Raw genomic sequence first — 19,766 nt, forward strand, 5'->3', positions numbered from 1 at the left:
CCCAAACAGGTTGGGAAGCAGTATTAATAATTTTATTTCTTGTTTTAGAACTTCCCGACAGGTTGGGTGGCAGTATTAATAATTTTATTTCTTGTTTCATTATTTTAATGAAGGTTTGTGGTCCATTGCATATTCCATGTCTCACACTAGACCTGGTAAAACAGGTTTTTCTTGTCTAGTATTTTTACTTGCATCTGTAAATATTCGCAAATTTGTCCACATTTTCTTCCTTCCCAGCTTCTTTTTCACCAATGAAATCAGCAGAAGAAGGCTCAATTGCATCGGCATTTTCAAGGTTATCTGTTCATCTTTTTTACCAAACAATTTTGATGGAATATCAGAGAAGATAGAGCATTACTTGGACTCTTCTTGGTTGCTTTCGCATTTTCTGCTTCTTTAGCCTTAGCTTCGGCCTTCTGCCTTTCCTTCTCCTCCATAAGCTCACCAAATCCTCCTCTCCATCTTCCTTCCCTAATATTTCCCCTTTGATGAATTCCTGTAAATCCTCTTTAAACTCAACCCCATCATCATCCAGCATTTCATCTACAACCTTAAGCATGTCATTCAATTTGCCCTCATTGCTCAAAGCTTTCACGATAAACTTATAACTTGCATTATTCATATTCAGCGTCTTCACCATTATATATGAAAAAAAAAAAACAATCTTTTATAAACAACCAAGATAAGCCTCAAACTTGATTCAATCGGTATGGTTCCCCATCATCAACCTTATCCTCTTTAAAACTGTTAGAAATGAGAGGAATTTTAGAAGGGAAAGGTAATTTCTAAAAAATAAAATTTCTAACTTCTGAGCAATTGGCAACCCTAGTAACACAAACCAACGACAGCAAAATTGTTTGACATTAAATCTAGGCGACACAATATATGAAAAAGTTGTAGCTAAATACAGCAAATTTAGAAGTCCAGCCACTTGGTGTAACAGACACAGTTTGTCGGCGAGATTATGCCATCAGGTGTACAAAGACTTATCTGTGGACAAACTCCGCAAGGAATGGAAGCCAAGGCCCGTCTTTGGTTCACCTCCACCATCTCCCTTTCCACCTCCACCACCTCCCTTACTTAAACATTTATAACAAGTTTTTCCAGTCGGAATACTAGCAAACTCCCCGCTTCCATTACTCTTCAATTCAGTAATCTCATTATCCAGAGAACCAAAGCCTTCATGATCTCTTCAATTTGCTGATTCGACAAGTCAACCGCAAATACCCTACTCCTTCTGATTAAATCTGAAAGGATGATGAGTTGAAAGATCGAATTCCATCGGAGACTTATAGTGCATTGTCCACAACCCACTCAAGAAATATAAACATGTGTTAGAATTTGAAGAAGACTTTCTAATGATCCAATATGTAGAAAGATATGAGAGATCATGGGACAAAATGTCTCATTTGAAAATCTGACGAAAACCAAAGATTTACAAATAAAGACTTTGATAAATAAGATAATTAAATGAAATTCAAATAAGTCAATAATAGTCAAACTTTCTTTATATACTTAAGCAATTTTGGTAATTCTTATTTTCTTGGCGAGACCATATAATCCCTTAACTATAATTACCCCATTTGTTTTTTAATTTTTGGAAAAGCAAATCGTATTTATATGTTACAAGGAAAACAGAGTGACATAATTTCTATTTTCTAAATGAAGAGATTTGCCCAATGGGCTCTGAAAAATAAACCATTTGCAGCCCATATTAGGGGTAAATATGTCATTTAATCATATCGCTGTCATTATTTTCCACTTTTAAAATCTCAAGGCGGTTTGATTGGCCTACCAAATAACAGAACCTGCTAAGGAAGTTATTAGCCTAAGAAGCTAACTTTATTTACAATAAAAGCCATCAGTTTTCTTTGTAAATGTATGAAAATTTAGGGGCAAAAGTTGGAATATGGACAGCTCTCACTTTCAAACAAAAGTCTTAAACTTTCTGAAACATCCTTACCCCACTGCCCAAGTCACCGCCACATTAAGTCAACGAAGTCAAAACCCAGTTAGACCAGTCAATACGCCACCGTTTGAAAGCCAAAATCACCGGAGCGTCGTCGTTTAACAGGACATGATAGGCATTTCAAAAAAACCGTCTGACAAAACCGTGAAAACGAAAAGGAATCAGAAACATTCGCTTCCCTTAAATCCTCCCACTTGCAGTTAGGCAGGTAGGTACTACTCTTAACAAACAAAAAACGAAAGCAAACTGGTAATAAAAACGAAACGGAACAATGACCGATAAAGAGAACGAAAGCAACGGTGACGCGGAGGTTGTTGCGGAGGAAACGGTGGAGGTCGGCTGCGGCGGAGGTGGTGGAGGTGGAGGTGCGGAGGGGAGTCGTAATGGAGGAGCTAGTAGAGTGAAGGGGCCGTGGTCGCCGGAAGAGGACGCGGTGCTGAGTCGACTGGTGAGTCAGTTCGGGGCGAGGAATTGGGGGATGATCGCGCGAGGAATTCCTGGTCGGTCTGGAAAATCGTGCCGACTTCGCTGGTGTAATCAGCTTGACCCTTGCCTTAAGCGCAAACCTTTCACTGGTAACTTTTTCTCAAATCTTTCTTTTTGCTCCTGTTTGTGTTTGTTTTGAGCTAAAGGATGAATTTTTGTCATGCTTTGGTGTTCTTCTCTTTCGTTTTCTGTGTTTTTTTCCTGAATTTTGTGAATGTCGTATTTTATTTGAAATCGAAAGGCTTGTTAATCTGCATTGACGACTTTGATGGCGTTTTTGCTTACTTGCTTTAATGTCCAGAGTTTTGTTTACTATTATTATTTTACTGTGTAATGTTATTTTGTTACTGAATTGATTGGTTATGAATAAGTTTTTGTGATGGGGAAGGATCGTAATGGATAATTCAGGAGAGTCGTGGCTTGTATGAAAGCAGTAGAGTAAGACAATGAAGAAATTTTTGGAGAGTTTTTTGGTTCAAAGATGTTCAGAATTCAGTATTAGGCTTTGGGGGGTTATTAATATGTTATTGGGTTGTTTTATTCTATCTTCATTAAGTAACTATAGTTCTTTTATTTATTTATGTTAGGCCTTTTGCTACTTGTTTTAATGTACATTGATGATTTAGTTACTTGAGCTGTTTGGTTGAGTCTCACATCTTTACCACACTTGTATTGCTTTTTTTGATTCAATAGTTGCAATCATCAATACCATGAATTTGGGACTTTCACTGGTAAATGGCTCAAATGGAAGTGACTGAACTATTGGAGTAGTTTGATTTTGGGATCATCTATTGAGACAGCATCACTGTACACCTTTCAATATCCTGTTGCTTTTTTCACTCCAGTTTTGGTAGTCCCTTTCCGAGATATAGGTCTTTAGTATGTTGTCGATTTCTCAAAGCATTTATGTTTAAGTTGAACCTTTACATTGGTAGAAGACCAATGAGTCTATTTCTTGATCTGTAAGTAACTTGAGTATGGTGGGATGCTTTTGATGGGTTGTACAAAATGTAATGTTAGAATGAAACCAAGGATAAAGAGCAAATGGCATGGAAAAAAGCACGAAATTCTAACATTACAAGGAAAGAGCAAATTTGAAGTAAGAATGAAACAAAGTATAAAAATTGGTGACCTGGTGTGGATTGCAAGGTGTACATAGAAGAGCAATAGCCCTTATAATACTCAAGACCATGGCCTGTCTACTTGAAGAACAGGCATGCTGATCAAGTAACAGCACTGATTGTGAACTATATCAACCATTTACATGTCCATTCAAATTCATTTATATTTATGCATGCGGTTGATGGTAATGCTCTTCTATCTGTTTTTGTCTTATATTTCCTTTTCTATCCGGATTTTTGTTGATATCTTGTATTGCTCAAAATAATTTGTGTTGATAGTCAAATCATAATGAATCAGTAGTATTGTTGAGCTTCAGAAAGACATTTTGACCCATTTCTTTTACCCTGTGCTGGCACAAGCATTGACAGACTTAGGAGTCTATCTGCATTTAGGTTTGAGATATTTCTGCATAGACATATCTGCCTAATTTGTGCAACCTTTGATGTGTTACTTTGTCTTTTGCTAGCTCAACCTAGAATTGGTTCATTGAGACTTGAGATTAGAATAGATGATAAGTAAAGTTTCTTTTCTGTTTCTCCAATATTGAAGCTGAGGTTGCTTAAGTTTTGTGTTATATTTCCATAGTATAGTGAAGTCTTTATTTGATTTTTTGTAGCTGCCAGAAAATTTTAAGCTGGAAAAGAACTTTTATTATGGATGGTGCCACACATAGAGGCTTGAATGTGGTTTCTAATGCTGTAGAATAATACTCTGAAAGGGGTGGGGATATGAGTAGATTATGAATTTAATATTTTCATTTTGACTTTGTTGATAGTCATGTAGCATTATTCCTGCATTCATTAGAGTTTGCTTACCATTCCTAACAGAATGGATGTGAGATAACATTGGTTTGTGTTTTCCATCTTTTGGAGGGTGCATCATCTGGTAGTGTTTGTTGTACATGTAAAAAGCTACAAGCTCAGGTATGTGCATTCTTCCTCTTCATGGTTTGCCTACGATTCCATTTCTTTAGATGAAAAGAAGTTATATTAAGAAAAGGATTAGAACTTGTGAATTGTCATTTGCATTTCTCTTGGTCCTTGTGAATTATTTACCAACCATTATCTGAGTTGATTTCTGCATGTAACCTGAAATAGACATGCAGTTTCTTATATGGTGCTCATTATCTTAATCGTTGATGTGATGCCTATGTGTGAATTTTAATGAAATCGTGTAATTCAATTGTTGAAGATGAAGAGGATCGTGTTATAATTCAAGCCCATTCAATCCATGGGAACAAATGGGCAGCAATAGCAAGGCAACTGCCAGGTAGAACAGACAATGCAATCAAGAACCACTGGAACTCTACCTTAAGGCGCAGGTACGCAGAGATTGGAAGGTTTAAACCAGGAAGTGGTGACATGATGGAAGACGGGAGTCATGACAGAACAAAGGTATCCTCAGAAGAGACCCTATCTGCTGGAGATGTTAATTCATTCAGGCCCCCAGAAGGAAGAGATGTCATGATGGATGATAGTCCTAACCAGCATGAAGACATTGCTCAAACAAAGGAGTGTCAGTTATTTGCAGGACCAAATCATCGTCCAGCCTTTTCACGTCCAGTTGGTGATATGAGTCCAATCAGTCTCCCAGAAGGAAGAGACATAACAATGAATGATGGACCAAATATGCATGAAGGGATAGCTCACAGAAAGGAAACTGAAGGTGATTCTGGACCAAAACATCCTACACTTCCTCGTCCAGTTCCTCGTGTTAGTGCTTTTAGTTTCTATAACCCTCCAAGTGGCCCAACATCTAGCTCTGAGATTCCATGGACAATCCCAACTCAGGGACCTTTGGTTCAAGTACCCAGACCAGACTTTGGTCTCAAATTCCTAGAAGATGTTCATAGTGAGCCTGTTATTCCTTCGCAGTGTGGTTATGGTTGCTGCACATCTCCATTAGGGCACCATTCACATGGCTCCCTACTGGGACCTGAATTTGTGGACTATGAGGAGCCTCCTGCTTTCTCGAGTCATGAATTGATCTCTATAGCTACAGATTTGAACAACATTGCATGGATTAAGAGTGGCCTCGAAAGTTGCAGTGTCCTTGTACCAGGCAATGCTGCAGCAAGCCACAAAATGAGTGAAGGGACTACTGACAGCTCGCAAATAAGAATATCAGAACGAGGGGTAAGAAAAGATATGCACTCTGATGAGGGACGAAACAAGCTGATGGGCATGATGACAGACGTCCTATCTGTTCAGGTGCCGGCACAAACTTATGCCGGGCGACCTGAGGTTGAGGGTTTGAGCTAAAAACTCATCATGGCCAGTTACCTATCTTAAATGCACAAAATATCGAATGAAGTTGAACTGCGTTCATTATCTTCTTAATTATGGAAAGGTGGTAAGTTGATTTTGTGAAGAGGCTCTTAATCCAAGCGTAGATATCATGAAATTTCATTCAGCATACAAACATGACTTCATTTTTTTTTTCCGGAAAATATATTTAGGCCTTTATAAGTTACAAAGCTTATCCTGTGATGAATTTATGTAACAGACAATGTGTCCTGATTGGGGAGCTCTTTAAAATGGTTGTGGTATAGGAAATTGGCATTGTTTGGATTGGGTTGTAATTTTATTGCGTTACTCTTTGATCTATCTAAGTTGGAGAAGCAAAATATTATTTGTAGACGACAACTAAAAACTAAGAGAATGATTTATTTATATTGTAAATTTGAGTGTTTTATGAAAATGAAGATCATAAAAATATTATCAATAAAATTATGTATATTCATTTTAAGTACACAAATAAGTATATATTTATATGTATTATCATATTATTGGATAATATTAATTTAAAGATAAAATAATATTTAACATATATAAGTATATATTTATTTGTGTATTTAAAACGAATGAATATAGTATTACTCAAATATTATATGATATACTTTAAATAATATTGTTCAAAAGTCAGTAAAATAACAAAATAATATTTAATTTTTTTTAATAAGATACATAGGGTAAAATCATAAATAAATTAGATTCTAAATAAAGTTAAGGTTTTAAGAGATATGATTGAGATTTAAATTTTGGAATATGTTATAAACAGTCTAACAGATATTGTCCGCTTTAGGGTTCAGGTCCTCACGGTTTTAAAACGTGTCTGTTGAGTTAAAAGCTTCTGACCTTTGCTTATATATAAGCTCAGTAGATAGAACGAAAGTGATGTGGGACTTTAGGTTATAACAGAATACAAATTTTTTTGTTTTTAAGACGAACATGTTACGTCTTTTTTCAGCTTTTTTCTGTTAAATAGAATATGACTAATTCTCTATTTTATTTAAGTTATCAAGCACACAGTCTACAAATATTGACCTCCCGTTTTTCCTTTCTTATCAATATTTAAATATTTTAAAAAAATATTAATTGATGGAGGACTGTTATGAGTATAAATAATATAAATAATTTTACGTATAAATAATAAAATATTATTTTATGATAAAATAATTATTAATTAAAAATAAAATAATAATTATTTAATAATATTATATTATTATTTATATATAATTTAGATATATATATATTGTATTATCATATTATTGAATATTATTTTATTTTTAATTTAAAATTATTTAATCAAATAATGATACATTATTTATATACTTAAATTATATTTAAAAATATATACATATAATTTTATATTTTATTAATATTATTTATGTTTATAATTTTATTATAATTAATTTGGTTCGGCTAGTTTTCTCAGTTTTATTAACAATTCAGAATTTGATTCTCTTTCCATAGTCTTATGTCCCAAACAATTATATGAAGAAAAAAATAAAAAGAATCTTTTTATATTAAAAAAAAGGTAGCAGAAGCATTGTTGAGCAGAATCCAGATGCAGGTGGTAGGGCCTCATTCTATTATTTGTTTCAATATATATATATACATATTTTTATATATATTATCATACGAATAAATAATTTTAAATTAAAAATAAAATAATATTTAACTATATAATAATATTTATAAATATATATAAAATTATATACTCAAAATAGATACAAATAATATTACTTTATTTGTTTATTTTTGTATATAGTGTAAAGAGTAAATAATACCTTAATATTTTAAACATAACACTTTAGCCTTTTTATAGATTTAAAAATCTATAATTCAATCTATGCAAAAGTTTAAAAATCCTAACTATAGTCACCAACAACTATTTTCACCACTTATAAGTATTTGTAGTTTCTTCTCATCATTTATGTTTATCGATAAAGAAGTGAGAAGCGAGATGAGATACCTACATTGAATAGAGCCTCCAATGATAGCATTGTTTCTACTTCTAATGTTGGTAAAGTTTACATCGAACGGAAAAAAAAGAGAAGGACTAGTGCATGTGGAATTCAAATAACTCACTAAAATTCAATGTAGACTTTTACCAAAATGAGATGGTGTGAGATTGGTGGCTATGGAGGTCGATGTTGTTGTTTTTGCTTCCAAAGTCCAATGTGAGAGCGATGGAATAAGATGTCAGAAATTAAAATAAATATTGTATGAGACTAGAAAGGGAAAGATCAACAGATGTGGAAGTCGGAGGAATTTCTCAAGGGTGAAAGGAAGAAAATGGTAAGAGTGAATGAAAATTAAAAGAAGACGGTGCTAACATAAATATAATATCTAATATGTTGTTTTTTTAATTTTTGTTAATTTGAAACAATGCTATAATTTTAAAATATAAAAAATTAAGAATAATACGATTGTTTAACTTTTTAACTTTTTAATATAAAATTCTTTTTTCCGATGAAAAAGTTATTTTAATTATAAAAAAAAAGGAAAGGAAAACTATCATGGAGGACCCAACCTTGGTGGGATAATGTAATTTACTTAAGTATAAAAATAATGTAATTTGATCCATGTCTCCTGCTAAAATGTCAGTTTCTAGATTACAATTTTGACCTAAAGTTAAAATTAGGACTCTTTCTAATTTAATTTAATATAATATAATTCTCAAATTTCTTAAAAAATCATATGCGATTATGGAGCAGCCACCCACTGTTCATCCAATTTTAATTTACTTCTCTCTGCTTTTTATAAAGATGATAAGAATCCAACACACATTTTTAATATTCCCAAATTACCCTTGTGTAACAATTTATTTTAGTCATAAAGCAAGGTCATTCTTGACCATGCTAGTGATTATCTCCGAGCGAGTCCATCCTACCCTATGACACAAAAATATGCTTTTTCCACAATTTCAAAATAAATAAAAATCAATTTTTTAAGTCATTATCCGATAAATCTTTTTTATCTTCTTCCTTTTGCATTTTGCTCATTTTTAGCCTTTGATATAATAAACTAATTTTTGTTTATTATTCAGAAAATGAAACTTCAGTTTCACTGGTTCAGCTCAAGAAAAGTGGGTTCTTTTTTCTTTTAATTTACAAAGATGATGATAATATGAGATCTTTCTCTCTCTTCTTCATGTCTAAAAGCAACTTACAACTCTGCAATGACAAATGAGAGATCAACTACCACACACTACAGTAACTTAGTTTGTTGAAAAATTTTCAGGAGAAACAAATCACATTATTTTTGCTTTACTTGAGAAAGCAGAGAGCTTCTTCATCAACCTTATTGATGAACTGTGTCTCAAAAACACATTTCATGAAGATTTACTTAGGGTCATAAAGATGGAGTCTTTCCAAAAACAAACCCAACCCCATGTTGTTGTTGATGTTGTACATAACCAGGAGCACAGGGGTTCATCTCCTCCTTGTTCTAGTGAATCTGCTAGTGCTGAGATTAAAGAAAGAAGATCCTCTGTGTCAGAGGTGGATCTAGAATGTGGTGTGGTGACCGAGAGTAAACAACACTCGGCAAAAGTTAAGAGGGATTGTAGGATTTGTCATCTGAGCTTGGATGAGTCTAATCAAGAATCTGGCCTTCCAATTGAGTTGGGTTGTTCATGCAAGGAGGATTTGGCTGCTGCTCATAAACACTGTGCAGAAGCTTGGTTCAAGATTAAAGGAAACAAGTAAATCAATAATTATCTGATCTCTGTAGTTAGGATTTTTTTTATTGAGATTTTGTGATGAAATACTTCTCTTTTTTATTATAAGTTTGTTAAACAATGTCTTGGGATGTGATTGAAGGTATTAAATGCTAGTGTAAACTGTCGTGAATATGTTTTTGGTGTGACAAATTGTGTAAATCTTGTTTGAAGATTTTGCCTTGGATGCTTTTTAGTTTGATAAAGTTGGAAGAATATATGATAATGGGAACTTAGGTAAGAATGAAATCTCTGCTTTGTTTGAGTAAAGAGAGAGTTAATGGCAGATTTTATAAACAAAGAGAATCAAAATATTTATAAAGCTAAAGATAGAATCACCATGATGTTTTTGCTTCTGATTCCAATAATTCAAATTATTCCTCATGTGTGTCAATTGAAGCATTACTCTTCCTTTGTTATTTTCTATTTTTTATACTATACTGAGGTTCAAACTCTACTTGATACTTAAGTCATTAATTTTTAGTTTTAAGTATCAGTTCTCTTTCATACTATTTTAAACTATGATCTTTGAATTTGGCACCCAGCGATTAGAATGTATACATATTGAGTAAACAAAGATGACCAGTCAAAGTGGGCTGCTGAGTCAATGGTAGATAACCGGATTAGAAAAAGTTCCAGTTGACAGACTGGAATCATGGTGGCATGTCGTTTAAGACTTGTTCTACGCTTAGTAAAAATCTCTTTAACAATTCATAAATGCTATTTTAATCACTTTCAAAGTCATTGTAGTTGACATAATTTGATCATTTATTGGTAGACAAAAATTGCAAACTGGGAAAATTAAGTCAAGGATTTGTTCTTCTATATTTATTTTTATTCTAATCAATTAAACTAGGCCTGCTAATTGACTACTTGTTGTGGAAACCAGAAAAAGAGCATTTTGACTGGTGCTCTAAAAATGGGGCAATTAGAAAGTTTTGTGTATGGTTATTTTCATTTATTTTTGAATTTTTTTTCTTGTGTATAGTTATTTTCATTTATTTCTGAATTTTTTTTCCTTCTATATTTTGATTTCAGTTTCATGAAAATTCAACTATTAGAAATAAATTGAGTTTTAATTTGTTTGTTTCTGTTTACTGCAATCTGCAGGGTGTCAAAGTTGGTTTCTGGTCTTAATGTCCAGCTGGCCTTGTGCACGAGTACACTCATTTTTCTCATAAATTTTTTCATACTAATCTGAGTTCTGATCTTTTTTTGGTAATTCAAAGTTTTATTCTTTAGGTTATTTTATGTTTCAAGTTTCTGTATATAACGGCATGTTGATGTCCCAGATAATCTGCTCTTGTGGATTCCTGTTTACACTAACCAAGTGTTTATAAATCCTCAGTTTTTTGTTGTTTGTCAAATGTTCAAACTTTCTAACGCTTCTTTCATTGCAGTGTAGGGGGTTTTGGAATGTGAATTAGTCAGTTGAAGACGGCTTCAATCTAGATAATTTGTATTAACATCCACCAATATGAAAATACCCCAGTTTTAGCTTCAGAAGAAAACTTGAGAATAGTTTTTTGTTGAGTCAGATGTTCATTTATAGATACTTTTTTGGGGCTGCAGAAATTTTTTGTCAACTGTTACAATAATCTTCCTTCATGTTATCCAAATTGCAGAACCTGTGAGATCTGTGGATCAACTGCCCACAACGTTGCCGGTGCAAGTGAAGCTGACTTAGTGGAGCAATGGAATGAGTCAAGTGATGCCACACCGGCAGCAACTGCACATGTACACCAAGCTGAGATGCGAAACTTCTGGCAGGGCCACCGGTTCCTGAATTTCCTGCTAGCTTGTATGGTCTTTGCCTTCATAATCTCTTGGCTGTTTCATTTCAACATACCCTCATCATGAAATCCTGTAACCAAGAGATAGGAAGCATCCTCAGTACCATTGGCTCTACATTTGTCGAGTTATTTATTTTCTGTCTGCTTGATGTTCATATCACTCTCTGGTTTTGATCAAACTGTTGTGTAACTCATGATTCTCTCGTATTCTTACATGTCTTGTAGCCCTGGTATCATCATATATATAGTCTTCTCTATTTTGTTTAATTTATGTTTTTAAGTTTTCATATGTGAATCGATCAACGACCCGTCACCACCAAATGGGTGACTGGTCCAGTATATATGAACTTGATGGCACAAATTAAGCAATAGAAAGTGAGGCTTATAGCAGAAGATTTTACTCAAACATATGGAATTGACTACGAGAAAACTCTCATGGTCAAGTTGAACTCAATTAGAATTTTGTTGTCTATTACTGCAAATTTAGACTGGGGAATACACCAAGTAGACAAAAGAATACATTTCTAAATGATACTTAAGTAAAAGTAGGCCAAATTGAATCCAAAGGAGTCAAGTTATGCATGATCTCACAAAACGGCTCATGGGTGCATAGGATTTAGAGATATCTCAAAAGAGTCCAAGCAAGAGATTACTGTTCAAGAAAGTTGAATCCAAGAACGTAGTTGGATTCTCTGATTCAGACTTGGTAGTTAACGTTAAGGAGACATATTTTATGTCTCCTCCAATATAACAAATTTAATCATTTTTTAATACACAAATTATAATACAAAATCAAGAACAAAATCATGACAAGATTGAGTTAGCTTTGAAGAAATGTACTCGGAATTGTCAAATTAGGTACCACCACTACCAAATTACCAATACCATTGTCAAAGGTTCATCAATTTTTCCCATTATCCACATTGTCAATATCAATATATTAATTCAATAAAACTATCCCAAATGAGTATATATTTAATATGTGTCATTATATAATTAGATAATTTTAAATTAAAAATAAAATAATATCTAATTATATTATAACGAATATAAATATATATTTATTTATATATTCAAAATAAATATATATAGTATTATCTATATTAATTATATTATAATGGCCTTCCCATGTTCTTATAATCAAGTCTAATCTAAAAAATTAAAAGTTTAATGGAGGAGGAAACAAAAATGTGAGGCATGATTGGTGCAACCCAAATAATTAAACTAGGTAATAAAAAGACAAAAAATGACAGGGTTAGAGACTGCAATTAGATTGATTCGGTGGTCTTAATAGAGTCAATACACGAGTTGCTGCGACGATCCTGCCGAGATTAGTGCTGACAATTTCCTCTTAAATGTTAATTAATTAAATTATTTATCAAACTAAGGGTGTACCAACATTGTAAACTATATAATATGTGGTTATTTTTCAAACGCTTTAATCATTTTTTAATTAATTTTATGGCCAAAAGGCTTATTCTTAACCAAGGTTTAATATATTTTCAAATTTTTATCTTTAAAGTTTTAATAATTCAAATACCTACTTATTACTTAATTTATGTTTAAATTTTTTACTATATGTAAAGATAAAATTATTATTTTAATAATAATATTAAAAAATATATAATTTTATCTCATTTCTTTCATAAATTTTAAAAGTTAATAAATTTATTAATATCTAAACTTTTTCAATTTTAAAAAGTGATTTTTTATTTTTTACAACTAAGGTTTTTTTTCTTCTCTCTTCGACCATTGTTTTTATCTTTAACGATCTCTCTTTCTATTATAACTCTTTGTTAGCTCTCTCTATCTCTATCAATAGATAAAGAGATATCAATATATAGATGAATACGAAGTTTGTTGTCTCTTCATCTATCAAGGAAGAGAGACAAATCCACCTCCTCCTCATAGGTAGAGAGATAGATATTAAAAAATTACATAAAATATATTATAAAACTTTCTCGATTTTATTCAATTGCCAATAAATGCCGACTTTTAGGGAAGGATAAATTGTTTAATAAGAAGTCACAAAACAAAATGAAAATAAAATAAAATAATAATAATAATACAGATATTAAGAAAATGACACTGGTGTACGAAATTAAAGAATAAAATTAATAAATAAATATGAAAGAAGGTGAGAGTAAATAAATATGTTTTATGATTTGTATCTGGTTTTTTGTTTTTTTAATATGGAGATTCAGATTGCCATTGGTTTATTTAGACATCCGTGGTGTGGGGGTTCCTCAGGGCACGCCTCTAAAACGAAATCACATTCATCACCATCACAATTATGAAACAAAAAATTGAAAGCATAAATCTGACCATCGTTTACGAAGCCTAACCAGTCGCCACTGAACTCTCGGCCATCAGCCCTAACTTCGGCCGACTTATCCTTAACTTGTTGCTTAACTCGTTTTAGTCTCGATTGACTATCATCACCAAAAGATTCAAGGTAAGTTAAGTCGAGACATTAAATACAATGTCACCTTTACTATTGTTTCCATCATTTCCAATCTCTGCCCAACAAAACTCCTTGCAAACCCACATACAACAGGGTCAAACATCATGACTAGACTTGAGTCAGTCATGTCATATCATAATGGACTTGAAAAGATATCAAAAAATGATTCATCTGTCGATTAGATATTGTGTGTCTTGTGTTCAAGATCCGCCATCAAAATGATCTTTAGTTGGGCTGTTTCATCAACTAATAAACTTTAAATAAAAAAAATGGATTCGACCCCACCTTTGTCACTGCCGACTGAACTAATAAGAGTATGGTTGACAAAGGTAAGGAAGGTTTCGGTGTGCTCAAGTTTTACCGTTCCTCAATTTAGAGATTTTTGTGGCATGATTAAAGGGAAGAAAAAAAGAACGTGCAATGCATGATGAATTCCAAATTCTCCCGTCATTCTCCCGACCAAACCAATTTTATCAAAAACTTATTAATCACAAATAATTGGACACGTGTCAGAAACCCACATCCTATTAACTTACAAAAATACCTAAAATAGATACATGTTTTATCTTTAAAGATCGAAGCATACTGTTAGAATAAGTGTCTTCTCTACAACTATTATGCTAAAAATACCTTTGGAATGGTTGGGCATGAAGATACGTGAAATAAGGCTTCCCTGTAAAATCTTTGAGTTAAAAACTTATATGTTTGAGATTTGGTGATGTTATATTAAGATCAAAATTTTGATATATTTAAAAAATTTAATCATTATATTATAATTTTATCTGTACAATATAATTGATTTTATCTCAATAAAATAATATAATCCAATTCAAATAGGTTCTCCTTAATAAAAGAAAAAAAGAATCACTGTCATCCAATTGAACCTTAAAGTTTAGGTTAGATTTGTTGATTTAAAGCCCGGCAAAAGTGCTTGTCTCATGTCACGGCGCCCCTCTCCTTTTTCGACATTCTCTTTTCAATAATGAGTTAAATTTTTTAATTTTGTTGAATAATTAGAAAATTAGCAATATTCCATGGGAGATTATTCGGTCAAAACATGTGTTAAAAGTCATTGATAAATTCAACCTTACAACTCATTAAAAATCTTTATATGATATGAAAATATAATAATAATATATACCTATTTTAAATATAATAAGTATATATTTATATATATTATTATATAATTAAATATTATTTTTTTTAATTTAAAATTATTTAATTATAAAATAATATATATTAAATATTATTTATTTATATAGAAAAAATAAATATATATACGATTTTTTTGGATAAAAGAATTATATGACAACCAAAGGAAAATCTTGCTTATATTTGCTAAGTTTGAAATACTTTATAGATTGACAGCTACGAAATTCTTTAATTTTTCATTGACTTTTCTTCCATTACAATTACCTAACTCAAGCTGAGGTGAAAATATATTTAAGTATCTTTTACTGGAAGTCAAAGCCAATCTAAAATCATAATATCATAAGATCAACCACGTTAACTTAAATCAGGTGACCCACACACGAGTTCACATAAACCTGACTACATCTGATCAAGAACTTGCAATAAAAATAGAAAGCAGAAACAGAGTTTCAGATAACAGAGAGCGTGCAAACACGACAGAGACGAAGCGGACCACGTTAGAAGGGTCCAACGGTCGGTTGGTGATGGTGATATGCTCTCTCTTTAGTACTCTCTAAAGCAACCAAGAAATCATTTACTTCTTCTTTAACAGTCTTCTCTTTCTTTCTGTGCCTAAAACTTATAATCCAAAATCTCTATCTGATTTTGCTTTCTGATGAGGAAACTTTGTCCCAATTTTGATCGTGAAGATGGGTTGGAGACGGTGCTGGAAGTTCCCATCCCGGAAGAGATGTTTATCACCAACAAGAACAGCCACCGCTCGTGGCAGAATATCAAGTGTTGGATTAAGCCGTACAATGAAAAATCGTCGTCTTCTTCCTCCACGACTGTTCTTTTTGGTAGCCGAAACGCTGAGATTCAGCTCCTTCTTGGTGTCGTTGGTGCTCCATTGATCCCTCTTCCTATCCTCTCTGATGATCACAGGCCCATTAATAAAAACATCAAAGACCACCCCATTGTATGTTTAAACAATCTTATAACGTGTAGCTTGAAATTTAGGTATCGTTACATTGAAAGAAAGTAATAAAAGTGGTGTTTTTTTTATGTGCAGGATGCCTCAATGGCGTTATATATTGTGAAGCAGTACATAGCAGCAGTGGGAGGAGAGAAGGTGTTGAATTCTGTGGACAGCATGTACGCAATGGGGAAGGTGAAAATGGCGGCTTCAGAATTTTCAGCGGGGGAAGGGAGTTTGAACGACAAACTGTTGAAAGTGAGAAACTTTAAGAATGGCGGTGGCGGGGAGATCGGCGGATTTGTTCTATGGCAAAAAAGGCCTGAGCTTTGGTGCTTGGAGCTGGTTGTTTCAGGCTGCAAAATTACTGCCGGGAGTGACGGCAAAGTCGCCTGGAGGCAGACCCCCTGGCACCATTCTCATGCTTCAAGGGGTCCTCCTAGACCTCTCAGACGGTTTCTTCAGGTAAATTAACATTCTCTCTCACCATTTGAAAAAAATGATCACAACTTTCTAGAGTAGAAGGTAGAAAAATTACTTTAGTTTTGGGCCAGTCTATTGGTCAGTATCCGTCGCCTGGTGCTGAACCGGAATTGAGTTCGCTTGGGTTTGAAATTCAGGGTGGTCCAATTTGAATTTGTTTAATTAAAATTTAAATCGAATTTTAATTAAGAATTTTTGTTTCAACTTATTTTAAAACTGAGTTAAACTTGACCTAAAAAAAGTTTAACTCAATTTGGTTGTAAACTTGACAAATTGCTTAATTTCGATTCGAATTTGATTTGTAATTCAATTTAAATTATGCTAGAAATTATCAAACAACATCGTTTTGTTAATAAATTATAAAGTCGAATCATTATTTGAGTTATATATCTAGGCTGTAGATTTAAATTATAAATTCAAACTTAACTCGAATCGTAAGCAAATCATCTTTATGTTGACATAACAAATTCAATCCAAACTGTTTTTAATTTAAGTGTAGTTTGATTTGTATCCATACCTTGCCTCTTGGACAAGGTTTAGCTTTTTCACAATTGAGATTATCCTAATTAAACAAGTACCTAATTACGATTTTGATAGATGTGCATTGAAAATTACTCATAAATTATTCATCCTGAACAGGGTCTTGATCCTAGGTCGACAGCAAATTTGTTCTCCAATTCAATCTGCGTTGGCGAGAAGACAGTCAACGATGAAGATTGTTTCATATTAAAAATCGAAGCTGAATCCTCAACTCTGAGAGCAAGAAGTACCAGCAATGTAGACATAATCCGGCACACAGTTTGGGGATACTTCAGCCAGAGAACAGGCTTGTTAGTCCAGCTTGAAGATTCTCACCTCCTGAGAATCAAAACTGCAACAAACGAAAGCATATTCTGGGAAACAACAATGGAGTCATTGATCCAAGACTACAGAATAGTTGATGGGATTAACATTGCCCACGCTGGAAGGACTTGTGTGTCGCTGTCAAGGTTTGGGGAAAACTCGGAAAGCCATTCCAGGACGAGAATGGAAGAGATTTGGGCCATTGAAGAAGTGGATTTCAACATAAAAGGTTTGTCCATGGATGCTTTCTTGCCTCCAGGAGACTTGAAGAAAGACCAGGAAGAGGGATCTAGTATTGTAACAAAAAATGCAAAATTACCATTCAAAATTCGAACTGCTTCTACTTCTGCTAGAGTCAGTGTTTCCAAAGTCGTCGCCATTGATGTTGCAGATTCAGATGATTCCCAAGATAATGATGAAGAGTTGTAAATTTCTCTTCATTGTGTACATATTTTACATGATATTTCATGTTCATTCTTTAGTCAAATTTAGAAAAATATGTCTTGAGTTTCGGATATCAATGTCAATTAAACGTAAAGAATGCAGTGAAGATTTCTGTTATCAACAAAACTCTTAAAGCTCTGTAAAAAAGAGTAGATGTTGGAATTATGAATGATATGTATCTCTTGCTCCAATGAACATTTAGCTCTTTTGGGGATTAATGCAATAATTTGTTCATTTTCTTTTATTATGTAAACTTTCTTTTGCATGATTAAAGCTTTAAAACTGCTTAAGATAGAATCACAGAAACAACAAATCTACTTAGCAAAACTAATCCTATTTATTTATTTTAAATAATGATGGAATTACTTCATAGATTCTACATGATTAGGCTATGTTAATTCCTAAAATCAATACCACTGGTCTTAAACCACCCAACAGTTTATGTGGGCTACAATTCTCCTGGTCTATTGGGCTAAGATATAATCCACTGCTGTTCTCTCAATCTTTTTTGTTTTTAGGAAGAATCCTATTCGAATTGAAATATCTTTTTGAGATTGATCTGGTCATACTAAAAAGATTACATTCCAATTTCAGTAATAACCCTATAACCATTGAATCGATAATTCAAGATTTCATTTTTGATATAACATCGTCTCAAACTTAAACCTCTGTAATTAAATATTAATAAAATTATGTATATATATTTTAAATATATAAATTAAATATATAAATATTATAATAATTTTAAATTAAATATATAATAATATTAAATTATATAAAAAGATATTTTTACACTTATTTTATTTATTTAAATTACCTAGGTATAGCACTGCTCTTTAGGATATCTCATGCTTTATCGCCCAAATTATCTTTTTGGGCGGTTATCTTCGTCTTGTTCTTGAGCAAAACACGTGTAAGGATTTGTTGCATAAGAGTTGGTGCTGCCGACTCGGGAAGAAGAGTGATGACACCTGTTCGTCGGTGTTGCAAAGACACGAAAAATGAAAATTGTAGAAGCTTTCAGAAAACTCTCTTCTCTGCTTAGATAAAGATTTCCTGGGAAAGCGGTGAATGTACCTGATTCCTCTTTTGCTTGCTATATATAGTGGCACTTAGTACCGTCAGTTTTATTAAGCAAGCTTTATATTGAAACCAAACCAATCCTTTCAAACGCAAAGCTAAGAAATTAAACATATGGCGCTAAGTCTTTTCGGTGGCCGAAGGAGCAACGTCTTCGACCCTTTCTCTCTTGACATATGGGATCCTTTAGAGGGCTTCCCATTCACCACTACTGTTGCTAACGCATCCTCCTCTGCGGGCGACACCTCAGCCATCGCTAACACCAGAATCGACTGGAAGGAGACCCCGGAAGCCCATGTGTTCCAGGCTGATCTTCCAGGGCTGAAGAAGGAGGAAGTGAAAGTGGAGGTTGAAGACGGAAGGGTTCTCAGGATAAGTGGAGAAAGAAGCAGAGAGAATGAGGATAAGAACGATAAGTGGCACCGCCTTGAGAGGAGCAGTGGGAAGTTTATGAGGAGGTTCAGGCTGCCGGAGAATGCTAAGATGGATCAGATCAAAGCTTTCATGGAGAATGGTGTGCTTACTGTGACTGTGCCGAAGCAGGAAGAGAAGAAGCCTGAGGTTAAGTCCATTGAAATCTCCAGTTAAACTGAAAGAAATTAAGTGTAGTTTGAGCTTAAATGTTATTTAATATGTTTTGAGAAATGTGTGGTGTTTGTGGTTATTTAATGTAATAAGGCCGTTAACCTGAGAGCCACTGAATGTAATAGTTGTCGTTTTTTTCTTGTGTTGAATTACAAATTGTCTTAAGAACTATGGCATATGTTGTATAATATATATTAAAAATTTAATTTCTTTTGTATCTATATTAAGTATTATATTGTATCATATAATATATTTTTAAAAAATAAAATAATAAAAAACTGTAATTGCCACAAATTTCTTTAAAAATTTAAGATTTTTTTATATATATAATGTTTTTTATATAATATTTTTTTAAAAAAATATATTAATTCATATTAATAATAT

At 33.0% G+C, this 19,766-nt stretch overlaps 4 protein-coding genes across 4 annotated transcripts; all 4 read left to right on the plus strand.

The window, feature by feature from the left end:
* The first annotated feature begins 2,084 nt into the window (after window positions 1-2,084).
* LOC123227112 (transcription factor MYB1-like) lies at window positions 2,085-6,155 on the plus strand. The gene is made up of 2 exons (XM_044651775.1): window positions 2,085-2,544; window positions 4,769-6,155. The coding sequence occupies exons 1-2, from the start codon at window positions 2,241-2,243 to the stop codon at window positions 5,836-5,838; spliced, it is 1,374 nt and encodes a 457-aa protein (XP_044507710.1). The 5' UTR covers window positions 2,085-2,240; the 3' UTR covers window positions 5,839-6,155.
* Window positions 6,156-8,880: 2,725 nt separating this feature from the next.
* LOC123227048 lies at window positions 8,881-11,643 on the plus strand. The gene is made up of 2 exons (XM_044651663.1): window positions 8,881-9,568; window positions 11,209-11,643. Exons 1-2 carry the CDS (start codon window positions 9,225-9,227, stop codon window positions 11,441-11,443), a joined length of 579 nt encoding a protein of 192 aa, XP_044507598.1. The 5' UTR covers window positions 8,881-9,224; the 3' UTR covers window positions 11,444-11,643.
* Window positions 11,644-15,464: 3,821 nt separating this feature from the next.
* LOC123227246 lies at window positions 15,465-17,951 on the plus strand. Its single transcript, XM_044651963.1, has 3 exons — window positions 15,465-15,950; window positions 16,044-16,412; window positions 17,070-17,951. Exons 1-3 carry the CDS (start codon window positions 15,648-15,650, stop codon window positions 17,700-17,702), a joined length of 1,305 nt encoding a protein of 434 aa, XP_044507898.1. The 5' UTR covers window positions 15,465-15,647; the 3' UTR covers window positions 17,703-17,951.
* An 863-nt stretch (window positions 17,952-18,814) lies between these two features.
* LOC123227247 (18.1 kDa class I heat shock protein-like) lies at window positions 18,815-19,531 on the plus strand. Its single transcript, XM_044651964.1, has one exon. The coding sequence runs from the start codon at window positions 18,912-18,914 to the stop codon at window positions 19,383-19,385; it is 474 nt and encodes a 157-aa protein (XP_044507899.1). The 5' UTR covers window positions 18,815-18,911; the 3' UTR covers window positions 19,386-19,531.
* Window positions 19,532-19,766: the final 235 nt, after the last annotated feature.

Source organism: Mangifera indica, chromosome 10 (genome assembly GCF_011075055.1).
Source record: "Mangifera indica cultivar Alphonso chromosome 10, CATAS_Mindica_2.1, whole genome shotgun sequence".
Taxonomy (NCBI): Eukaryota; Viridiplantae; Streptophyta; class Magnoliopsida; order Sapindales; family Anacardiaceae; genus Mangifera; species Mangifera indica.

Excerpts from the sequence above, each read along its gene's own strand:
- LOC123227112 (XM_044651775.1), top strand. The coding sequence starts at position 2,241 with ATGACCGATAAAGAGAACGAAAGCAACGGTGACGCGGAGGTTGTTGCG. Across the intron at positions 2,545-4,768 it reads TAAGCGCAAACCTTTCACTG|ATGAAGAGGATCGTGTTATA; the intron begins GTAACTTTTTCT and ends CAATTGTTGAAG.
- LOC123227246 (XM_044651963.1), top strand. The coding sequence starts at position 15,648 with ATGAGGAAACTTTGTCCCAATTTTGATCGTGAAGATGGGTTGGAGACG. Across the intron at positions 15,951-16,043 it reads ACATCAAAGACCACCCCATT|GATGCCTCAATGGCGTTATA; the intron begins GTATGTTTAAAC and ends TTTTATGTGCAG. Across the intron at positions 16,413-17,069 it reads CTCTCAGACGGTTTCTTCAG|GGTCTTGATCCTAGGTCGAC; the intron begins GTAAATTAACAT and ends CATCCTGAACAG.
- LOC123227048 (XM_044651663.1), top strand. The coding sequence starts at position 9,225 with ATGGAGTCTTTCCAAAAACAAACCCAACCCCATGTTGTTGTTGATGTT. Across the intron at positions 9,569-11,208 it reads TTCAAGATTAAAGGAAACAA|AACCTGTGAGATCTGTGGAT; the intron begins GTAAATCAATAA and ends TCCAAATTGCAG.
- LOC123227247 (XM_044651964.1), top strand. The coding sequence starts at position 18,912 with ATGGCGCTAAGTCTTTTCGGTGGCCGAAGGAGCAACGTCTTCGACCCT.